Raw genomic sequence first — 21704 nt, forward strand, 5'->3', positions numbered from 1 at the left:
GCGCCGGTGCTGCCCTCTCCCTGAACGACATTGACCGTGACAAACCCGCAGTGTCAGGTCCGCTCATCACCCTACTTGGCCGGGGTGAAAAGCGCAGATCCGCGAGAAAAGCTGAGCTGCCCGGAAAAAAATGGCTTTGAAATGAAGTTGAAAAGAAGACAACCCCAGGAAGTTAGAAAAACAGAACATGGAAAAAACGTGACTGCAATGTCAAAGTAAACATTATTTTGTATTTCTACTCAAAAGTGGACCGTTGCGTTAAACTGGATGTGACATTTTGGTTACTTGTACTTTTTATCACCCGATGACACACAAAAAAAACTAACTTTTATAAGACATATATTCATTGTGCTCTCTTACGTAAAAAAAAAAATAATTCATTGAGCTGTGCAAAAAAATATTGTAAATGGTCCTTTTGAAAAAAATGGATGCTTAATGTGAAACTTGTCTGTGTACATGAGACGTTTAAAATAAAGATGATTGTTAAAAGGGAAGAATTAGAATGAGAGGAATTTCATTTTTGTTAAAGTGTAATGATTAAGAAAACACCAGCTACCTCTCTTTAACTGTCAAGGTGTCATTTAGTAGATTTGGCCTTTTTAGAAGTACAACCACAGACCTACAGATCACAAGAGCAAAAGAAGACGCATCTCAGCTTGAGGACCTGCTATGGTGTCTTTCAGTGTTGTATCAATTAGGTGGTAGGCAGTGCAACGAAAAACAAGCTTCCCTATTTATAGAGACCACCATAGAAAAGCTTCTTGCACTTCTGAAATCCCGATAAACACACTCCTCTTACAAAGGCGGATATTTTGCAATCCATTTACTGTTTATATGAAGCCGGGATTGGTTCTCCAAAAAAAATGTGGGATATTTTTCCCTCCCAGGAGATATTTTCCTAAAAATGCCTTGTTGGTTCATGCTTAAATGTTCTAAGCTTTTATCTGGCCTTGAAAACATATTAAAACCTTCCCATGACAGCTTTGTTTCTAAGGAAACCAATAATTTCAGTGCACAGTGATATACAAATACAACTTAATAATTAAACACAATAATTGTAATAAACAGTACACAAGGGCTCATCAAAATGTTAAAAATGTAGACAACTATGTGAAATCGGTGTACATTCCTTTATCAAAATTTGATGGTCTGTCATTACAAACATAGTATTTTCATACATATATATAGTTTAACATCCAAGTGATAGCAAAACAAATGTGCTCTTCTGCTTATGCAAAAGAATTATTGCATTGCAGCTGAAACAGTGCAGAGCAAAGAACTTGCACAGCTGAAGTTTTAAACGTTTGCCTCGAATTACTGGGAATCACCCAGAGATACTGAAATTCAAGCCCAATACTGATGGCAAGCTTCCACTGAGCAGAAGCAAGAATTTTCTGGCAAACCAAGAAGTACCACGTTTGTGATCTGCTCCTGCAGATAGCGCTGTTGATTAAGTCCGAGCCCTAACTAGCTAGAATTTATAACAGAGTTAAATTTCTACTGTGTTATCGGTGTCAAATATGTTTTTAATTTCCTATTTTAAAAACAAAACATTCTGTGCTGCGAGTCAGGGAACAAAATGGGCTTAGAAAAAGCAGAACCAGAGACTGGCACGTTTTTTTTGGCACGTAGCTGAACAAGAAAGCTCTTTCCAGATCCAGGTGCGTGGCTCTGAGCCACCAAGCGGGACAGGCCCGGGACAAGCCCGAGACAGGCCCAGGACAGTCCCGGGACAGGCGCGGCCCTGTCTCAGCCCGAGCGTCGAGCGCGTCTCCGCAGGTCCACGAGGGTGGCGTTCACCAGCCGGACAAGGAGCCCGCCCCAGGCCTTCTGCGGGTGCTCCAGGTGCTGGCGCCGCATCTGGTAGGCCGAGTACACGGTGCCCAGCACCAGCGTCTCGAACCGGAACAGCTCCAGGGGCTTCTCCTGGTACGGCAGCGCGGCCAGCATGCGCTCCATGGTAATGACGGTTTTGGGGACATAGTCATTGAGCAGGGTGATGAAGACCTTCCCCTTGCGCATGGAGGCCATCTCCTCGTCCAACATGTAGATGTTGTCATCATCGTCTATCACCAGTCCTCCCAGCAGGAACTGCAACATCAAAAAACAGGCTGAGGCATGGCAGCCAGGTAACTCCTGCTGCAGCACGGCCTTCTGAGGTGCTTTCAGGCACAGTGCAGAATTAAAAGCATTAAAAAGCACAACATCTCTTCACATTGCAGGTTGGAGCACGCAAGGGAGGGGTTTCATGGTTTCGAGGGGGGCATGGCGTGGGTTCGGAGAGCTAAGGAGGTTTTGCCTCGCGTGGGCTTGAGTGGGGAACTCGAGAAGCGGGCAGGAGCAGGATTTGCCACCTCACTGCTGTCCAGTGGGGCTGGCGGTAGGCTTGGCCCTGGGCCCCTGGCCGAGGAAGACAGCAGAGCGGGGCTTGGAGCGAGAGTGAGACCAGAGACCTCTGGGACCGAAGACTTCTCCAAGCACCGGGTGATGGTTTGATACTGTTTGGGAGGTGGTTTTCAACCTGCCCCTGTCCTGTGTGAATCCCGCTGTCTCGGGTGGCTCTGGGGAAGTGGGGAGCGTTCCGGCCAGTGTAGAGTAGCAGGGCACTGTCCTTACCTTGACATTCCTGGCAGTACTGTCTTATCCTGGGGCTGCTGTTATCGCTGGAGGACTGCCAGAATGTTACTGCCTTGAATCTCCAGTGTTCAGTAAAGGCTTGGCAGCACTAGACTACTTTAATGCAGACTGGGAAAATATAGGTATGATACACATCCCGAAAAAAGCTCCTTAGGGGGAGATGACACTCCCTCATGAAAGAAAGTTTCCTTGAGGCTCTGACCGTATGTGAACACCAATCCTGCCAGGTTGTACACACAGAAGTCAGCCCCCTGCTGATAGAGGTTGATTCAGTGTGAATTAGTGCTCCACTATTCAAACACATTTGTGCTCAAATCCTTCCCTGCAGCTCTCCTGTGTTTCTTCCTGGTTCAGAATTACATCTCATCACCTTGAGCCACGTCCGTCAGAGAGAAGAGACCGCCCAGCCTCTCTCCCGGTGCCGCCACACAATTCAGAGAGTTCATGACTGTGAGCTGGCTCCTTAAGCCATCTGGAGAGGATGAGGTAACTTTTTGTATTAAACAAAACAAAACTCAGCTGTACGCTTGCATATCTATTTGATCATATCAATTCCTTGAGACTGATGCAAAAAACAACAACAGAGGCTGACGTTGTAATGAAAACCAATTCAATTTTGTTTGCACAGTAATTACGGCACTAGTATGCCATAGTGTGTTTTTGCTCCAAGGGATAGGTACAAGTCAGCAGTTAGGAATGTCAAATGCATCCCATCCAACTTAGTTTATTTTAGTGAAAAACAAAAGACCAACAACAAGACTCCATGGCAGAGAAAAGAATTTGTTTTTTTTTTGCATTCTGCTCACACATCTGCACTTTGACTTTTCATTGTCCTTCGTCACAGACAGAGATTCACCATTGTGACGTCACAATGTGATCCTGATGATTTCAAATCTGCTGCATTGTGAGGTAACAATGCGATACAGGTGATGTCAAATGTGCAACAGTGTGATGTCACAATGGGATACATGCAAAACACAAACAATCGGTGTATACACTTTTCCAGTCAGGGCAACCTGTTTCTTGCATGTGTTAATGCAGGCAATGGTATTCAAAATCCTCAAAGACAGGGAAACAAAACTCAGGGCACTCAAGTGGAAACCACTCGGATGTGCATTTTTAAAACTGAGAACAGGAGACACTTCTTCACCCAGAGTGCTGTGGGAGACTGTATCAAAGCTAATCAGCACATGCAGTCCAAGATACTAACTCCCAAACGAATGGCCTGAAGGCTTTTCAGATGGAAAACTGGACAATCAAAATTGCACCGAGCCCTAAAAGGGCGTTTTTAGACGAATGTGATAATTCCCAATGCTTATATTCTAGTGGACATATCCTTGTGTATAGCTGATAGCCCGGTTGCCATGAGTACATGGTACTTTATCTTCTTTTTTTTACCATTTCGGTGGTTAGCTAGCTTGTTGAACTAACTTCTGGAAATAGGATATAAAGTATCATATATATATAAAAACAACTCTGGTTGTTCTCTCTTTAAGGCGCATCTGCTTTGAATTGGAGCAGCTCCGGACACGGCGAGCGAGCTGCTTTCACGCAGCTGTCTGAAGAGACAGATTTGTGAGCCGCTTTGAAGTGCAACTGTCAGAACGCGCTCCGACTCCAAATCGCGTTAACACATCAGATCACAAGAATATTCCTATGCGCGGTTTCAGAGGCAGAGTGCGGCTTCTTCGTGGGAGCACCTCACGTTTTATTCACGAGAAACAGCCGTGGTCTACAAAGTGCCTTGCTTTTTCTATGATCTGTGAAACAGATGGGACGCGAACGGAACTGGCACATTCTTCTCGGCTCAGCGAGGGAGTCACGCCAGTTTCTAATTAATATCAGCGCGCACCATCACGTTTTGGACAATCAGGGACGCCAATTTAGCAAGGGGCGAGGGTCAGAAAGGTTATGAAGCTTGGACTCGTGAACTCATGTTGTGGGGTTTAAATCCCAAGCGAGGGTCCTGCTGTTGTACCCTTGAGAGAGAGGCGCTTCTCTGGGATCACTCCAGTAAAACGCTCAGGGATTAAAGCGTCAGCCAACGTAGTAGCAGCAGTAATAGTCATATACCATTAGCATACTGTAAATATGGAAGAGAAAAAATATATACATTACCTCATACATAAGGTTTGCGTCGCTAACGTTTTTAATGAAATTAAGGGATGTTACAGTAGCAAGACCCTGTAGAGCAGGAATGTAGAAGTCTGTAAAAAAAAAGAAGGTTTATTTTCTAACGGTAGGCATAGAAAGAGGAAATGCATTTGGTTGCTAGCGACCTTTCTTTGATGACCACATAATACGCTATCTCGGGGATTCTTAAAGGTTTCAATATTTGGATTTTGTTATTCCGAAATTGTAGCCCCGCACCAGAAACCCTCCTCGCCCTCGGCACCGCTATCGTGCGAGTCCGGCACATTTCTCTGCCAGACTTTTCACAGCTCGGCTCAAGCGAGGCATTTTCGCTCTCGGCTCTATTTTCGCTGTCTGAAGTCTTCCCATTTATCTGCAACACAAGTAGCGATCCGTATTTGGATGCTCCCTGACCCCTCCCCCCAAAAAAATTCTAAAAAGTTAAATAGAAGTTATATTTGGCTCAGAACGGACACCATGAATCCGTGCCTTTGGCTTCCGAGCATTTGTCTTAAAAGGTATCCTGATGAATGTGCCACGTAACACACCGACTTCAGAGTAGGTGGCGACTGCATGCCCTCGCGAATAAATTCAGTTATAGCGTTCAAAAGCATATGCGGGTGTCCTAATCTAAACCTATTCATCTAAAATATGGCCATTTGGAGATGCGACGCCTTTGCCAGAGATAGCAACTCGGAACAGACGCAAAAGAGCTCCACAACTCAAGAAAACGACGCACCCTGAAAACAAGTGCATCAACGGCGTTCGGTCGGACTCAGGGATGGAAAGGAATCAGGTGTTCGCTTCATACAGAGTCCTGGTTTTATTTTTTGTTATAAAACGAGCAACTACAATATACCCGTGACTCTATATTAAAATTACCGTAATGCTACTACTCACGATACATGCTTTTAAACTGTCATTCCTCAAGGAAAAAGTATTTCCCACACGACTGTCACCACCAAAGGGAGGTTAGAACAAACTCTTTCGGGATATAAAAGTCATACCTTACCTTATCCAAAAGTTAAGTTGTAGAGGAGATCATTTCTTAGACCTATTACCCGTTATTATACCATGGGACAGAGGCGTCTCCCGGGTAGGAGTACTACAAATTCGCAATGATAAGGGTGTTGCCACGCACTTCTTAATGCTACTGCAGAAAAGGTACTATTAACAACAACCGTCATTATTCTATCGCTTCAACAACGGCTTTTAAAAAAAAAAACAACTGTTGTGCGACACGGGGTATTAACAGGACTATATTCCGCCTGGTGTTAACCCAATTAATATTTATAATGGTGATCCACACTGAACCAAAACAGTCTCGGTCCCGATTTTGAGCAAACTTCAGAACTTACAGAAACTAGGTTAACTCAAAAGCACCTTCCCTGGTCACATTTGGTTATAAAAATCTGAACGATTAAAAAAGAAAATAAAAACGGGAGATAGCGTGCGTCTCGCTGCACGGCGGAGAGTCGCGCCGGGTTGCCCGGCTGTCACCGACACCACAGCCGACATCGATACGTTTGCTGCTACTACAACAAGCCCACCTGTGTCCTTCCGAGAGCCCCCGAAGATACAGAGAGCCACACCGGCCAAGAGGCAGAGCCCCAGCTGCGCGGCCGCGGTCATCCTGACAGCAACACAACCTCTCCCTCCTCGTGATTGAATTCTTCTTCATCCAGCTGCGCCAGCCCGCGCCTCACTTCCTGCCCCTTGAAACCGTCTGAGCTGCGCTAGAACACCGCAGAGCCAAGACACCCTCTGCTCTCTGTCGCCTCCTGTAATAACAACAGAAAACGCCTTTCGGGTTTTTTTGTTGTTGTTGCTCGTAGAAAGCAGAAACCCCAGGCGAGTGGAGCTTCTCCTTGACCCGTTCGATTCGGTTTAGAACCGACTTCGAGTCCGTAAACTCCGAAACAAGTGCCGAACAAAACAAAGAAATTCGCATATGCGCCGCCGCATCCTGGACACGGCAGGTATCTCAGAGTGTGTTACGAGGAATGCGATTTGTATCGCCATGGGACAGCCTCAGAGCTGCTCTGTGGTTCGGATACGGTAAACCACAAAGCTGAAGTTTGGAAAAGCCTCGAAAGGTCGTGGATTGGAAGGGAAAACGTCCATTCCAGCTTTAAAATGTGGAATAAATAAAAGTATATTAAAAAAAACAACTTGGGAGTCTTTTGTCCTGGACAGTTCTGTTAAAGTGTTCATGTATCAGATGCAGTTTTTGAAACATTTCTGACTTTTGACGTACTAGCACAAAGAGAGCACAAGGCATTGCACTTGGTTTTTTTTTCAACCCAGGGCTATGAATGCGTCACAGAAATATTTTAAGAAACCGCCGCTGGTTTGACTGTGACACTGTAACGTACACTCCGTTATCTCTGCAGATTTGGCTGCGGTCTGTTCTGCTATTGCTCGTGTCAGCGTCCAAGTAAATAAAAATGAAGAAGAAACAAAAGTTACAAGAAACATGCTACCGATTCGTCACACTTGACTGGTTCTATTTGCAAGCTCCGAGACGGCGAATAAGGTAAACAGACGCGCAGTTCAAGGGGAGGCCACAGATGAGGAATGCGGTGCTGCTCCAGGAGCTTGTCTTGCCCAGGCGTCTGCGGTCCAGCCTGCATCTGGAGCGCGACTCCTCCTCCGCGCCCCGGAGCAGTGAAGAGCCTGTCGCGGGGCACCCGGCAGGGCATGCGGCGACTTGTGGAACGATTCCAAGGAAGAGCCGCACTTCCACAGGAAAAATAAAAGTAGCCGCAGGGCAGATTTAATGCCTGCAGACGCGAGTTGAAGATAAAAAAGCCCCTTAAAGGTTATGTCAAAAGTTTGGCCAGCAGGATCAACCTGCAGCTCCCAGCTGGCAGCCCACTGGAGCTCAGCAGGTGTGAGCCTGGTCAGTACCTGGGTGGGAGACTCCTGGGAAAGCTGAGGCTGCTGCTGGAAGAGGTGTTAGTGGGGCCAGCAGGGGGCGCTCACCCTGCGGTCTGTGAGGGTCCTGATGCCCCAGTATAGTGACGGGGACACTGTACTGTAAAAAAGGCACTGTCCTTCGGATGAGATGTAAAACTGAGGTCCTGACTCTCTTGGGTCATTAAAAATCCCAGGGTGTCTCTCGAGAAGAGTAGGGGTATTACCCCGGCGTCCTGGCCACATTTCCCATTGGCCCTTACCAGTCATGGCCTCCTAATAACTCCCATCTCTGAACTGGCTTCATCACTCTGCTCTCCTCCCCACTGAGAGCTGGTGTGTGTGAGAGGACTGGAGCATTATCCAGGTGGGGCTGCACACTGGTGGGGGTGGAGGGGATCCCCATGACCTTTAAAGTGCTTTGAGTGGAGGGTCCAGAAAAGCGCTATAGAAGTGTAAGCAATTATTATTAAGACACAATTATTATTAAGACACAAGACAACAGAGTACTTATTTCAGATTTTATTTACATAAATACTGCACGAGAGGGCGCAGAGGAACAGGCGGGGCGCCCCCCCCCGAGTGGGGATCGCACACACACACGGTGTCGGGCTCGGGGAGGGTTATTTGCTCTCCGGCGCCTTCGCCCCGGCCTCCAGCTGGGCGCTGCCCCTGGGCTCCCGGTGGGCCGGGAACGCCTCCCACGGGCTGTTCAGGTCGAACTTCCGGAACTCCTGCGCCAGCTCCACCGGCTCGGCCACGACCCGCTTCACCTCGTCATCGTAACGCACCTGGCGGAGGGGGGAGGGGGGCACAGTGAGGGGCAGGGCCGGACTGGGGTGCTCGTAGGCTCTCCGAAACGCACACAGAGAGCGGTCAACGCCAACTGACGTCGAGGGACAGGATGCACTAGTCTAAACTTAAACTTAAACCAGTCTAATGCTGAACCACGAGATTGATGGGGCAAGTCCAGCGACCATCACTTCGATGCTTCTAGTTTCTAGAACAGCCGCTAGATAGCGCATGATTATTGATTTGGTGCTCCTCAAGTTGATCGCAAGCACAATGTTTCAGTTCGTTGTTTGTTAGTCACTAGTGTTTCCCTCCTTCGTAGGCCCTAACAATGTCATAGGCCCTAGGCCCTGTGCCTGCAGTGCCTGATGGGAAATCCGGCACTGGTGAGGGCTGAGCGACTGCCTTCCTTCAGGCCGGCACCCAGCCACCTTCCCATTCCTATCTGACATGAACGAACGCTCGGCTTAAGCAATTGAGGGGGGGAAAAAAAGAACAGCACAGAAAAAAAAAACATTCCAGGTCTTCGACAAACAGTGACTGAAGAAATTCAGACACCCGGTGTCACAGGGACTGACTCATCGAAAGAACCGGATAATTAGAGCAATGAGGCGACTAAGAGATGCGACACAACACAAGCTCGAGGATAAGAACTAATTTTTCTCAGACAGAGCCCCACACTTTCCCTTATGCACTGGTGAATCATGATAACACAGAGAGAGAGAGGGCTGTTTAACACAAGGATGTGAAAAAGTAACAGGTCCGAGTTGCTGTTCTACAGCAGTCTTCCCAACAGGCTGTGACCGACTGACACTCCCTACCTCCACGTATCCCGAAAGAGGAAAGTCTTTCCGGAATGGATGTCCCTCGAACCCGTAGTCTGTGAGGATCCTCCTCAGATCTGGGTGATTGGCAAAGAAAACCCCAAACATGTCCCATATCTGAGGGCACAGCAGACATGACACTATAAATACAGGAAACAGGTTAAAATGATGACATCAAACTGGCCGACCCACCCCGCTGTTGGGCCCGTTTCCATGTCATGTTCATGCCTGCAAGGGCTCAGCCGCTGTGCCAGATACAGCCGTGACAACGCAACGCTCCCCCACAAAAAGTATTTCGATGAATTACAACTGAGGTACATGCCTTTTTTTAAAAAGTATTTTAAAATTTAAGAGCTCAAACTCAGCAGTTTTTCCCAACGGAAATCGGATGCAAATACCAAAACTAAACCACCGCTAGCTGTTCCATACATTGACACATGATGCCAATAAAGTTATTTTGTAGGGACCTACAGATTATATAACGGGTTGTGAGAATATATATGGCATACAAATGCAGTGCATATGCGTGTGACTGGACCTATTAGCTCTGCTGCCTTGCAGCTCTTGGGTCCCGGGTTTGATTCTGGAACGGGGTGCTTCTGTGTGGAGTCTGCATGGTCCCCAGTGTTCGTGTGGGTTTTCACCGGGTGGTCAGGTTTCCACCCGCGTGCTGTGTGTTCTTCCAAGAAAGGACACTAACAACCAAATGCAATTCCCCTTTCTATATCTTTCCCGCCTTGATCAGTTGGCATTTAGACACTGCCTCGGTGTGCACGTGTCCTGTGGGTGGCTGGCACCGGGGTGCAGTCATACCTTCTGCCCTGAGTTTACAGGAGAGGCTTTCTGTTCTTTCCAACCTTTTCCAGGGATATGTGACTTTCCGACAGCTGACAACAGATGAATAAACATGGAGTCTGCTGAAATGAAACCCCGACTGGCCTGGTCTCTTACCTCTCTCTCATACCAGTTGGCTGCCTGATGGACTGGCACTGCAGAGTCCACTGTGGTCAGCTCGTCAGTGTAAGTCTTCACGCGAATCCGGGAGTTATAGCGCAAGGACAGGAGGTTGTACACTATCTGTCGTTTTATGAAAAAAGAAAGAAAACAATTTAAAAAAACACATTATGCTGCTAAACATCAGCTGCCCAGTCAAAAAAAGATTAAGACCTGTGCTAAATTTCAAATGCCTCTCATTACATCATAGAAAATGCCTTCATGGAGTGGATTTGACCTCTTCAAATAGCTTCAGAATGTTTTTCTTAAACAAATGGGCCTTCTTTAACAAAGCATAAGGCATTTGAGATGCGGTTCCAGCCAGTTATTGCTCAGAACGGTGAGCATTATAATCTACAGCATGCCCTTGTCAAATATGGATAAGCCATTGACTTTGTGTCGTCAGAAGTAGGGTGAGGAGCAGATGCTGGCTATTGCCTTACAAACATTGAGATATAGGTGAGGATTCAGAGCTGATCACCAGGGTAAAGCAACACTGCCTATGGACAAGATGGCAGCGGCTATCAATCCCCAGGGTACTGGGTGGGAATTGAACCTGCCCTGCTGCACTGGTGCTGGCGACTCATGGGGACAAAGCGGGCCCACGGGGCATGCGGTACCTCGAAGCGGTTCTGGCGGCTGGGGATGTCCACCGCGGTCAGGTCGGCCAAGCTCTTGAACTGGGCGTTGGTGTGGTCGCGCAGGAACGTCAGCACGGGGATCACGCCGTCCGGGTGGATCATCACCTCCAGCTCGTTGAAACACGTCACCTGACACCACGCAGTCGGACAAAAACCAAATACAAAAGGTGAGGTGGGAGCGTGACCATGAGCCACCGGGCTGGAGGCTTTCCCCCTTCTTCAGATGGTGGGGATCCGCTCGCCAGTTCCTGTCACCCCACCCAGCGGATTCCTGCCGCCCCCGTGTTGCTGCACGAGAGGAAGGAAGACCTGTGCGCGCACACACACTGCTGACACTCCCTACTGTCATAAACATTTGTAGCTGGACATGCTGCCAGCTCACCGGCCTCAAGGAGACATAGTTATGGGCTGTACCACGGCAACTGAAGACAGCTCATCTCCTCTGGCACTTGGCAAAAGGCCGCTACTTGGGTTGGTCATGGAAATTTAAAGCAGGGGTCTCCAACCCTGGTCCCGGAGAACCCCAAACCTATTAATACAGGGGTCTCCAACCCTGGTCCCGGAGAACCCCAGACCTATTAATACAGGGGTCTCCAACCCTGGTCCCGGAGAACCCCAGACCTATTAATACAGGGGTCTTCAACCCTGGTCCTGAAGAGCCCCAATCCTGTTAGTACAACCCTGGTTGTGCTAAATCAAATATGATGAGTTTCATAAGCAACAGCATATTCTAGTGGATGCCACTGATCCGAACCTATGAAAAACAAAAACTCAAAACCAAGTCTTGAAAATAAAATTCATGCCAAGAACTTTTTATGCAAAGAATAAGAAAGATTAAGAAGCAAAAACAATTTGCTCACAAAAATAACTCAGAGACCAAATCTGTTTGGCAGAGACCAAATCCGTTGAAGGAATGGGCTAATTTAACCACACAAATGACATACCTGCACCTGCTGCACATATTTAGGAAGGATTTCTGCAACATATTCACCAAATGCTGACAGCTGCTTGTGAGTGACTTCATCCTTGGGTCTGACAGTAGCTGAGTGCCAAAAGGGTATAAAAGAGTTATAAGATAAAGGGGAATGGGAAAGGCTTGACATTAAACATTAAAAAAAAAGATGGAGTCAATGATATCCAGCTTCTGTTCAAACATTTTCCCTCCTGAATCACACTTACTGTAAAAATAAACACAATGCATCATGAATGTTGTTTAGTGGCAAGTAGCTTTCTGCGCTGGGACATTTAATATGATTTGTTTTTGTCTTTTTCCTCTCGTAAAGAGGTTTTCGAAGAACGTTATCATCACAGGACTTTATTATAACCCAGGCTTTCTAAAGTCGATGTCCTATAAACGAACACTCACGCCTAGTCTCGGTAGCTGTGCCCTCTGACCTCACTGGCACCACAGCTGCACTCCGGGTGGCAACTGAAAAATGTGAAAAAAAAAGTCACGCAGTGTCCAATAATAAAAAACTCTAGACAACGTGTACAGTGTTTTCATTGTTAGTGCTGAGTCCATTCTACTGCTATCACCACATCTGCTTACCAAAATAAACCATTAAACAGTATATATCATAAGGTAATTTCCGTGCGGTTATTTTTGCACTATGCATTATTTGGTGAAAGCAGAATATAACTGACTCTTCGGCTAATAATTCGTAAGAATTGCACATCACAACGCTTTGAAATGTCATCTTTCAACAACAGAGCGCTTCGTAATTATCACAGCAGAGAAAGGTCATGCATAAAAAACACCAAAGTGCATTTCAGCTCACGGAAAAAAGAATCAGATCTACACTAAGACAAAGCACGGATACAAGTATTTTATAAATATATATATAGTCACACTATTAAATATCTCAAGTGTAAAGACTTACAATTAAAGCTCCTACTGAATCCTCCGCGGACAAACCGAACCAGGGAGGCCGCCATGTCTACCCGGAAGTTGGTATCCCCAAGGGTGTCCGCGAGAAGGAAGTGACGTTCAAAACCACGCCGAAATATAGTACCTGCCATGTTGGCTCAATAGTTTCCTATGGTTTTATTTAAGATGAGCCAATAATTCTTGAAAACGAGTAACAGCACAAACAACCAATAAAACAATGGAATATTTATTAAATATGTATATAACATTTTTTCCCTGTATACAGTTTGAAAAGAAAGCAGTAAACAAATACAATGTACTTTCTAATTTGCTTGAATACATTGTGATCTTGTGCATTTCCTGGTTATTTGCGTTTTTCTGTAACTGTATTACAAACAAGCTGCAAAGAAAATTCAAAATGACCTAGGCAACAACTCACCATGGGCCAAACACCTGGCACATGACATTTAAAGCAGACAAATGATAGCAGATACGCAAAACGTAAAAAGGTATCTGACAGATGATCTACTGGACAGTTTAGATAGGCTAAATGGTCTCCATTGTCTATAACGTATCTTTTTTTTCTTGAGATGAGAAACACTGAAGAGAACAATGAAAAAGCCTTACACGTTTATGTTGATACATAGTTTCTATCTCCCAGAAGTTAAGGAAACAGAAATATGTAGGCTATATAGTTAAAAAAATTAGAGTTTAAACAAGGGATGTTAGAATTGTATAATGTGCTCATATATCTCATTTAGAACACTATATACACATAACAAAAAATATATTGTTGCTCTGGTATCAATTTCCCTTTTGAGGTTAACAACATGTCCTACTCTGATCAGCTGAAAAATCTGACTCAATTTAGGCATTCTTGTGTTCATAAAATTGTGTAATGCAGTCGTGAGTAAGGCCTCATTTACAACAACAGAACAAGTAAAGGTTTATTCCATGCTGAAAAGAGGAGAAAAGAAACACAACGTTTCGGCAGTGGAGCCTTCTATGGGTGTGTTTCTTTACAACAGCCGATATCCCGGCTTCCTTCAAGAAAGTATCCCGCTAACTAAAAGGCATCTAGTTTCATTGTGGCTTTGGGTCTTTGCAAGCGATTTTTCGCTGCCATTCTAAAGACCTTCAACTTTCCCCCCCTAAAAGTATCTTTACTATATTGCATTGCGGTAGAGAAAAAAAAAACTGCGTTCGGTCTCTTAGCATTTGACGTCTGCCAAGTGGAATCTGTTGAATTGTGAAGCCGTGTGAGCCGTTTCCAGCCGGACTCTTTGGAGTGTTGCACACAGCCGGAAAGGGGTCCTCACGATTTTCCCTTCCGTGGTGTTGCTGGTGCTCCTTGATGTGTTTGTAGGCAGTCCCTCTTTTCGAGTTCCAAAACAATTACAGACAACAAAAAAAATCAGGGATTGGTGTCATAAATAGCTGCACAGTAATTAAGATTAAGAAAACTTCAGGGTTGGAGGTTTGGGAAAGTACAGGTAAATCTTGCAGATTTTGGTTGAACTTCAGAATAAATGCTCGCAGATGATGTGTATATGTGATAAACCCTGTTGCAGCATTAAATTGACAAATTGACACATCTCACAAGCTGTTCAATAAAGAAAAAGGACGTTAATAATTAATGACGATTGTATCTCGCCTAATAAGGTTCTCATTATTAGCGTCTCAGCCGCTAAAATCGTGGTGCCCGTGTTGAAGAAAATCGCTCTAGTCGAAAGCAAAGATTAAAAGATGAATTTCTGATCCTGTTTAGCTACGTTTCAATATACCTTTGCACTGTTCATCGACTATTTCAATGCGATCTGTTGCAATAATGAAAGCGATTGAAGCTAAACTGAAAATGGCATACATGTATGTGTATTTTTTAACAAACTCTCGTCGTTAAGAAAAGCGTTTCCCAACGAACGCAGTGTTCTTGAGGCCTGATTTGTTGTTGCGTATGTCGTTATGCACCTTTACGAGAGCGCTGAGAGTTTGTCGAGTTTTTGTGTGTTTTGCTCACGAGCTACCGGGCCCAAGAAGCCGGTTTTGAGACCTACTTTAATGTTATTTACTGAAAATTGACGGTTATGTTATGCTCTCTATGGCCAAGTCCCGGAGAGCAAAGCAGTGCAGCTTGTTTCTTGTAGAAAAATGCTTTAATGGAGGGATTAACCCATTAATATTCAAATCTAGTCATTGAAAACTTGGAATGCACTGTAAACCAGATATCTCAGTAAAACAGGATATTGCATTAGTTGTTTTAACGTTGACATTGTAGAATGGCATTGTCCTACACAGTGCAGTGTTTTGGATTCATGGAAAAAATAACCAAATAGCATTGTATTCATTTTACAAATTGTTTATTTCACGAAGTTACTCATTACCAATAGTGGGCCGTACGATCTCCTTAACTGTGACATGGTGGTTAGCACAGTTTCCTGCCTTGGACAGCCTGTGTGTGTGGAATTTGCATGTTGTCCCCATATTTGTGTGTGTGTTTTTTTAACAGGTTTCCGGTTTCCCCCCTCACCACCGCCTGAAGATGTGTACATCGAGTTTGACAGGATTGGCTACACGAAAGTGTGCCTTTCCAGACAATCTCTGGGGCCTGTGCTCCGTGCGGCCCCTACAGATATCCTCCTCTTTTTTTCCAGTGACAATCCTGATGTCATTCATTTACTCAATTGAACCACTAGCTAGTAAATTATGTTACAGCAAGAACAGGGAACTTAGGATATTACAAAATCTTTAAATATTTAATCTGGAAAGTGACATAGTTGCTAAAATATTTAAGAATGTCTGAGGATTTAATACCGGGTTAAATAGTTAGAAATGTCTGGTTTCACGTTCTTACTGTGACGTGCATGTTCTGATAAAAGGTAGCGGCGACAGGGGACAATGCCCTGACTAATATTAGGGACACACAGGTTGCTGCAATGCCATAAGACTCTAAAACTGTTTATTGTGCGTCAGGTGGTCCAGTCTGTGGTCTGTTGCTTTGTTGGCCGATGACATGGAGTCCTGTGAGGATACAGGGGTGCTGAATGTCGGAGGCCCGCTGGGAGAAGAGAATTATTTCCTGGGCTACACCTTCACGGATCGCTCGCACTCCAGCCGCGTGGTGAAAAGCATCATGGACCTGTGCCTGGAGGACGGGCTCTTTGCGGACGTCACCGTCGTGGTGGACGGCAAGGAGTTCCAGCTGCACCGGCTGGTCCTGTCGGCCCAGAGCTGCTTCTTCAGGTCCATGTTCACCTCCAACCTGAAGGAGGCGCACAACCGCAGCATCGAGCTGAAGGACGTCAGCGCCCCCGTCTTCCAGCTGCTGGTGGACTACATCTACCACGGCACCATCAAGCTGAGGGTGGAGGACCTGCAGGACACGTACGAGATGGCGGACATGTACCAGCTGACCGCGCTGTTTGAGGAGTGCTCGCGGTTCCTGTCCCGCACGGTGGACATCAAGAACTGCCTGCAGGTGAGGAGAAGGACATCTCTGGGGTCTTTAAGCAAGTGGCGGCCAAGAGTCGGGCCTGGGGGGGGGGGAGGTAGAATGAAAGTGGGTTTTCTCGCAGTCAGGAACTCTGTGGTTGCCAAAGATGGGGGTGGAAGGAAATAGCACCATACAGTGCTAAAATAATTCAAGCCAGAAGGTGAACTCAGAGCCCAGATGAGATGGAAACCAGAAACCCTTGCTACCCTTGAGGTTCAAGAGGCTAGTCTGGAATCTTTCACCAACGCTCTTCTGCCCAACGTAAAGGCCAGGGAGCTAGGAAGAGCTAGAAAGCCTGTTGCACTGTAGATCTCTTTGGCCCTCACTGGAAGAAACTCGTGGTAAACACCATAGGCATTCCTGTCCCAGTCTGCTGCAGGTCCTTATTCGAGCAAATCGTTAACTGGTTAATGAATCCATCTGGAGCAGCTGGGTGAATTTGTTAATTAATTGTCAGTTAAGTGAATAAAGGACTGGGCTCAGACTCCTGCGGTACCATGTCAAGACTGTCTGGAGGGCTGAAGGGTCTTGTAGTTTTGATCAGCCTGAGCTCTTAATGACTTGTTTGCACCAGTTGACTAAACTGGTCTTAATCCCCATTGTTTCCCGGTCTTCTACTATTGTGGATTTTAAAGTGTAATACTGTAGTATTGTAGTGTTCAGGACTGGGTTCGAGTAGCACTGATTGAGCTGTCATATAGACATGGTCTAACGGATGACACCTGCTGGCCCGACGGGGTTATGGACAACCCAAAACAAACCGGCTAACTTTACAGCGCCTCTCCACCTCTGGGGTATTTTACTCCTGGTCTGAGTCCCCCCTCAGAAAGCTAATTCTTCAACTCAATTTCTCATCACTCCTTTCTCTTTTTCACATTTGCAGAAGAATAGATTACATTCATTGTGTTTTGCCCCATGGCAAAAGAAGTCCACAAGCTGAATAAAAGGTTTATCTCTTGAAGAATATGGATAATACCTGACAGGAATTTGACATGAGAGGCCAGGTCTAAAAAAGAAGCAGCGTTCTCCTGTAAAGAACTTAGGGAAACGCTCAGCCTCTTGTGCCTTTGTGATTTTCCGCTCGGATGTGTCGTCTGTCTCCCGGCTACAGGTGATGTGGCTGGCCGACCAGCACAGTGACCAAGAGCTGTACACCGCTGCCAAGCACTGCGCTAAAATCCACCTGGTGCAGCTCCACCAGACAGAGGAGTTCCTCAGCCTGCCGCTTCGCCTTCTCATGGACATCATTAAAGGTCGGTTTCCTGTGACTGTTCTTGTGTGTCAGCTGGCTGCAGTGTCCCAGGATGGAATGAGCACTGCCAGAAAACAACGTGAGCCGACCCATTTTACTGATGTGTCGCTACTGGCCTTTGGAGCTGTGGACGTTATGCATTCATGTCTGAAAGCATCTCAGCAGCGTCACCAGCATGTGGTCTAGCAGTCACACCCGACTGCTGCAAAGGATCGGGTCAGTCAGATGTTGTTGTGTTTGGTGCCAGAAATAGAACCGCGAATTACTGGCAAGCAGACGCACTGGAAAAGTGCATGACGTACGGATGTTGGATGCTAAATTAGAAAAGTTACTAATGCCCTCGACTCTCTGTGTGATTTGTGTGATGCGTGAGGTAGACAAAATTCACTGGCAAAGAGGTGAGTTTTTCTTCTTTTTCCTTTCCTCCTTCTAGATGGAGTTCCAAGCTCCCAGAACCCGACAGCCGCAATCGATTCGTGGATAAACCACAACAAGGAAGAGAGGCAGGAGCACTCGGATGTCCTCCAGGACAGTCTTAAGGTACAGTGGACAATTTGTTTGGACCTGAAAAGAGTGTCACTCCAGGGTCTGAAGTGAGAAGGGCGCGTTCGGCGTCTCGGGCGCAGGTTCCGACAAGGCCGAGAGAGCAAGCCGTGGATGTGCTCCCCGGTCCGGCGGTCGGTGGGGGGGGCACCGCGTGACTTCTGTTGCCTTGTTGCAGGAGATCGGCGAGAACGTGCACATCTACCTGATCGGGAAGGAGGACACCCGCACCCACTCCCTGGCCGTGTCCCTGCACTGCGACGAGGACGACGCCATCAGCGTCAGCGGGCAGAACAGCCTGTGCCACCAGATCACGGCGGCCTGCAAGCACGGCGGCGACCTCTACGTGGTGGGCGGGTCCATCCCCCGGCGCATGTGGAAGTGCAACATGCACACCATGGACTGGGAGCGCTGCGCCCCGCTGCCCCGCGACCGGCTGCAGCACACGCTGGTGTCCGTGCCGGGCGAGGACGCCATCTACTCCCTGGGCGGGAAGACGCTGCAGGACACCCTGTCCAACGCGGTCATCTACTACACCGTGCGGGACAACATGTGGACCGAGACCAACCCGCTGGACACCGCCGTGTCCGGGGCGGCCGGGGTCAACCTGGGGGGCACCATCTACCTGCTGGGCGGCGAGGAGAACGACATGGACTTCTTCACCAAGCCCTCGCGGCTCATCCAGTGCTTCGACACGGCCGCCCAGAAGTGCCACACCAAGCCCTACCTGCTGCCCTTCGCCGGCTGCATGCACGCCACGGCCCACAAGGACCTGATCTTCGTCGTGGCCGAGGGCGACTCGCTGGTGTGCTACAACCCCCTGCTGGACAGCTTCACCCGCCTGCGCTTCCCGGAGGTGTGGAGCTGCGTGCCCTCGCTCTGGAAGGTGGCCAGCTGCAACGGCTGCATCTACGTCTTCCGGGACAAGTGCAAGAAGGGCGACGCCAACACGCTCAAGTTCAACCCCGCCACCTCGGTGGTGTCCGTCATCAAGGGCATCAAGATCCTCCTGACGAACTGGCAGTTCGTTCTGGCCTGATCACAACCCCCCTGCCCCCCCGTTCCTCCACCCCGTCCCCCGGCCCTCTCCCCTCCTCCCGGGAGAGGGGGCGCTGCGAGCCCTTCACTCTGCGAGCTCTCCGTCCCGCTGCCAAGGGAGAAGGGGAAAAAAATAACCCCCATCCGGCGGACCGGGATAACCAGAGGGCTCGGATGTTTGGAGGAGCGCGGATCCGCCCCCGAGAGTCCCAGCTTTGTGATTCCGACGCCACGCGCAGCAGGGCGATTCATGCCGAGCTGCGGATGCTGAAACCCCACACTAAGAGCCTCGGCAGCTCTCGAAGACGAAAAATACGATTTCCCACTGGCAGACGCTGACCGTCTTGCTCCTGTGGTCTGTGACCTGTCCGTTACCCATGAATTTTCTCGGGTTTGTTCGCCTGCTGCAGACTCTGTTTGATGATTCTCCTGTACGATAGCTTGGTTTGATATGTTTTGCCTTTTCCTGCATTTTCAGAGGGGTCTTTCGGCGTGTGGAATACCCTAATGCCACCTTAACGCCGCCATCACCTTGCACTGAACCGACAGTCGAGTATTTCACAGCTTCATTCCATGCAGACATGGAGTGACTGCCCTTCCTCGTTTTCTCCCGTTAATAATTCATGCGCAGCGCCAACTGCTGTTCCCTTCAAGGTGAAACAAACAGCTCATCAAGGGCAGACAGCCTTTTGGAGCGATTTACTGGTGAAAGACCGGTGAAAGTGGATTGTGTTTTTGGACAAACTAATTTTATTGTTTGACCATCGTGCCACTGTAGACAGTGAAAAGGTGTGGCTGGTGGGGTTGATACTCTTGTGGTGTTAATAGCATTTTTTGCTGTCCTGAATAATGAAGGCAAACCGATTCCACGTGCCATTTCATGCGCCAGTCCAAAAAACAAGAAATCAAGGCTAAAGCTCCAGGCCTCGCAGCCTGCCTCTGTCGAAGGATGGGAGGTCCTCCATGTGGCAGGGTCAAGCAGAACCATGGCGAGGAGCTGGCTGGTGACCATCGCTGCAGATAGGAGGACCGTTTCTGGCGAGATTGTCTCATTTTCTGCTTCGCCTCTCTCGCGCCCTCTTGGCAGTGGCAGGAGGAGCCTGTGGAAAGGAGGAGCGCTCTGGACACACAGAAGGCGATGTTCTTTCAGTTTAATAGCTTCTGTGAAGCTAGATGCCACCATCCACCCACGCGGACCGAGGAGACTTTTGTGTTTTTCCAAGAACGGCGGGATCTGGTGTTGTGCACGATACACGGAGCTGAATCCGAAGTGCAGCTTGCCCCGCTTTCCTACCATCGCTGGATCAATCGCCTGTAGAGCTCGGTTGTAAAGAAACCAAGCCCGATCGACCAACAGAACCGAGGTTTTCTGTGCAGATGTATATGAGGAAGATATTTCCCTGTATGTAAATGTTTTTCTAAAGTAGCTTTGCAACAAGTATCTATTAAAAAAAAAACGCCGTATGTGACTTACTATTAAGTTTAACACTACTCGTGGTTTGAAATATCAGTTAGTTTTCCTGCTCTTCGTTACAATTTGAACCACACCTTGAATATCCGATGTAGTAAAGGGTTCCTTTAATGCAGACTTTCGGAGATTCAGATGTTGAGGATATGTGAAGCAATGTACTTTTCAGAGGAGAAGCATGGACGCATTTAACAAACACTGAAACAACTTGTAAAAATAAGTTTTATTAGATTTATAAGAGATGTATAATATACAGGTTAAAAAACAAGGTTACAGCTGTTCATGACTCAGTGTTATTTTGAGAATGTGTTAACAAGCATGTTAAATACATTTAAGCTTTTTACAGCTTTTTGGTGATATTGCTTGTTCATGTTTAATTTGAAACGTTGATAGTCAGATAGGACTGAAACAAGCTAAATAGTAATAAGTGAGGGAGTGGGAGTGAGCTGTTGTTTTCACATAGGTGAAAGCTGACCACTGTTTCATAAAGCAATGAATCAATCAATCAATGAAGGAGCTGCTGGAATTGGCATCAGGAAAGGCTATTTTCCAGTTGTGAAAGTCCCATAAACAGACCACGACAGCAGTGTCAGAGAAATAGCCCCTGAGGTGAGAAAGCATATGCTTGGAAAACTAGAATCACTTGCTTAGCCATGGGGAAAAAACAATCTGTGTGACATTATCCCCCAGGAACGGAGACTAGAGAACCGTGTCTGGTCCTACAGGATTACTGCACATATTTCGCAACTTTATTCCTGCTTAAATTAGGATTCAGTACTGGCACAGGTTCTCTTTTCCAAGACTGTTCTCAACTGCTTCATGCATGTTCAGCTCAATCCATTGACTGTGGCAGTCGGATGTCAGCAGTCGGTAGGCAATGTGAGAGTTCCGTCATCTGGCAGAGGCCTAACTGACAAATTCCCATGAATAAAATGTCCTAATGTTAAGATCAGATCTGCATGTTTTGATTCCAGGAAACTGCATTTCCCAGCCTGTATGCTGCGGTCTGCCCTCAGGCATTAGCAGGAAAAGTCACATATGAGGAAAAGTAAAAACTGAATAAAGGAAATATTGTGTACACACGTATTAGTTTTGTGGAGTCACCCAAGT

General features: G+C 47.1%; 3 protein-coding genes across 4 annotated transcripts; 1 reads left to right on the forward strand and 2 right to left on the reverse strand.

The window, feature by feature from the left end:
- Positions 1–1115: 1115 nt before the first annotated feature.
- Positions 1116–6883, reverse strand: LOC102682473 (protein FAM180A). Its single transcript, XM_006642704.3, has 3 exons — positions 6321–6883; positions 4756–4844; positions 1116–2091 (listed from the first exon to the last, which is right to left on the reverse strand). The coding sequence occupies exons 1-3, from the start codon at positions 6400–6402 to the stop codon at positions 1750–1752; spliced, it is 513 nt and encodes a 170-aa protein (XP_006642767.1). The 5' UTR covers positions 6403–6883; the 3' UTR covers positions 1116–1749.
- Positions 6884–8193: 1310 nt separating this feature from the next.
- Positions 8194–12899, reverse strand: ndufs3 (NADH:ubiquinone oxidoreductase core subunit S3). Its single transcript, XM_069181728.1, has 7 exons — positions 12817–12899; positions 12303–12365; positions 11881–11978; positions 10916–11065; positions 10254–10379; positions 9300–9419; positions 8194–8477 (listed from the first exon to the last, which is right to left on the reverse strand). The coding sequence occupies exons 1-7, from the start codon at positions 12869–12871 to the stop codon at positions 8310–8312; spliced, it is 780 nt and encodes a 259-aa protein (XP_069037829.1). The 5' UTR covers positions 12872–12899; the 3' UTR covers positions 8194–8309.
- Positions 12900–14111: 1212 nt separating this feature from the next.
- On the forward strand, positions 14112–21672 carry kbtbd4 (kelch repeat and BTB (POZ) domain containing 4). Of its 2 annotated transcripts, none has more exons than XM_015338692.2 (5): positions 14112–14296; positions 15774–16278; positions 17405–17546; positions 17979–18085; positions 18267–21672. In XM_015338692.2, the coding sequence occupies exons 2-5, from the start codon at positions 15814–15816 to the stop codon at positions 19125–19127; spliced, it is 1575 nt and encodes a 524-aa protein (XP_015194178.2). In that variant the 5' UTR covers positions 14112–14296; positions 15774–15813; the 3' UTR covers positions 19128–21672. The 2 variants fall into 2 exon arrangements, with proteins under 2 accessions (XP_015194178.2, XP_006642751.3); XM_006642688.3 differs by lacking the exon at positions 14112–14296 and adding an exon at positions 14353–14669.
- Positions 21673–21704: the final 32 nt, after the last annotated feature.

Source organism: Lepisosteus oculatus, chromosome 21, assembly GCF_040954835.1.
Source record: "Lepisosteus oculatus isolate fLepOcu1 chromosome 21, fLepOcu1.hap2, whole genome shotgun sequence".
NCBI lineage: Eukaryota > Metazoa > Chordata > Actinopteri > Semionotiformes > Lepisosteidae > Lepisosteus > Lepisosteus oculatus.

Coding starts and splice junctions, on each gene's coding strand:
- LOC102682473 (XM_006642704.3), bottom strand. CDS start 6,402: ATGACCGCGGCCGCGCAGCTGGGGCTCTGCCTCTTGGCCGGTGTGGCT. Junction 4,845..6,320: donor GGGCTCTCGGAAGGACACAG/GTGGGCTTGTTG, acceptor TTTTTTTTACAG/ACTTCTACATTCCTGCTCTA. Junction 2,092..4,755: donor ACGCAAACCTTATGTATGAG/GTAATGTATATA, acceptor TTGATGTTGCAG/TTCCTGCTGGGAGGACTGGT.
- ndufs3 (XM_069181728.1), bottom strand. CDS start 12,871: ATGGCGGCCTCCCTGGTTCGGTTTGTCCGCGGAGGATTCAGTAGGAGC. Junction 12,366..12,816: donor ATTCAGTAGGAGCTTTAATT/GTAAGTCTTTAC, acceptor CACATTTTTCAG/TTGCCACCCGGAGTGCAGCT. Junction 11,979..12,302: donor CACAGCTACCGAGACTAGGC/GTGAGTGTTCGT, acceptor TTTGGCACTCAG/CTACTGTCAGACCCAAGGAT.
- kbtbd4 (XM_006642688.3), top strand. CDS start 14,614: ATGCGATCTGTTGCAATAATGAAAGCGATTGAAGCTAAACTGAAAATG. Junction 16,279..17,404: donor ACATCAAGAACTGCCTGCAG/GTGAGGAGAAGG, acceptor TCCCGGCTACAG/GTGATGTGGCTGGCCGACCA. Junction 17,547..17,978: donor TCTCATGGACATCATTAAAG/GTCGGTTTCCTG, acceptor TCCTCCTTCTAG/ATGGAGTTCCAAGCTCCCAG.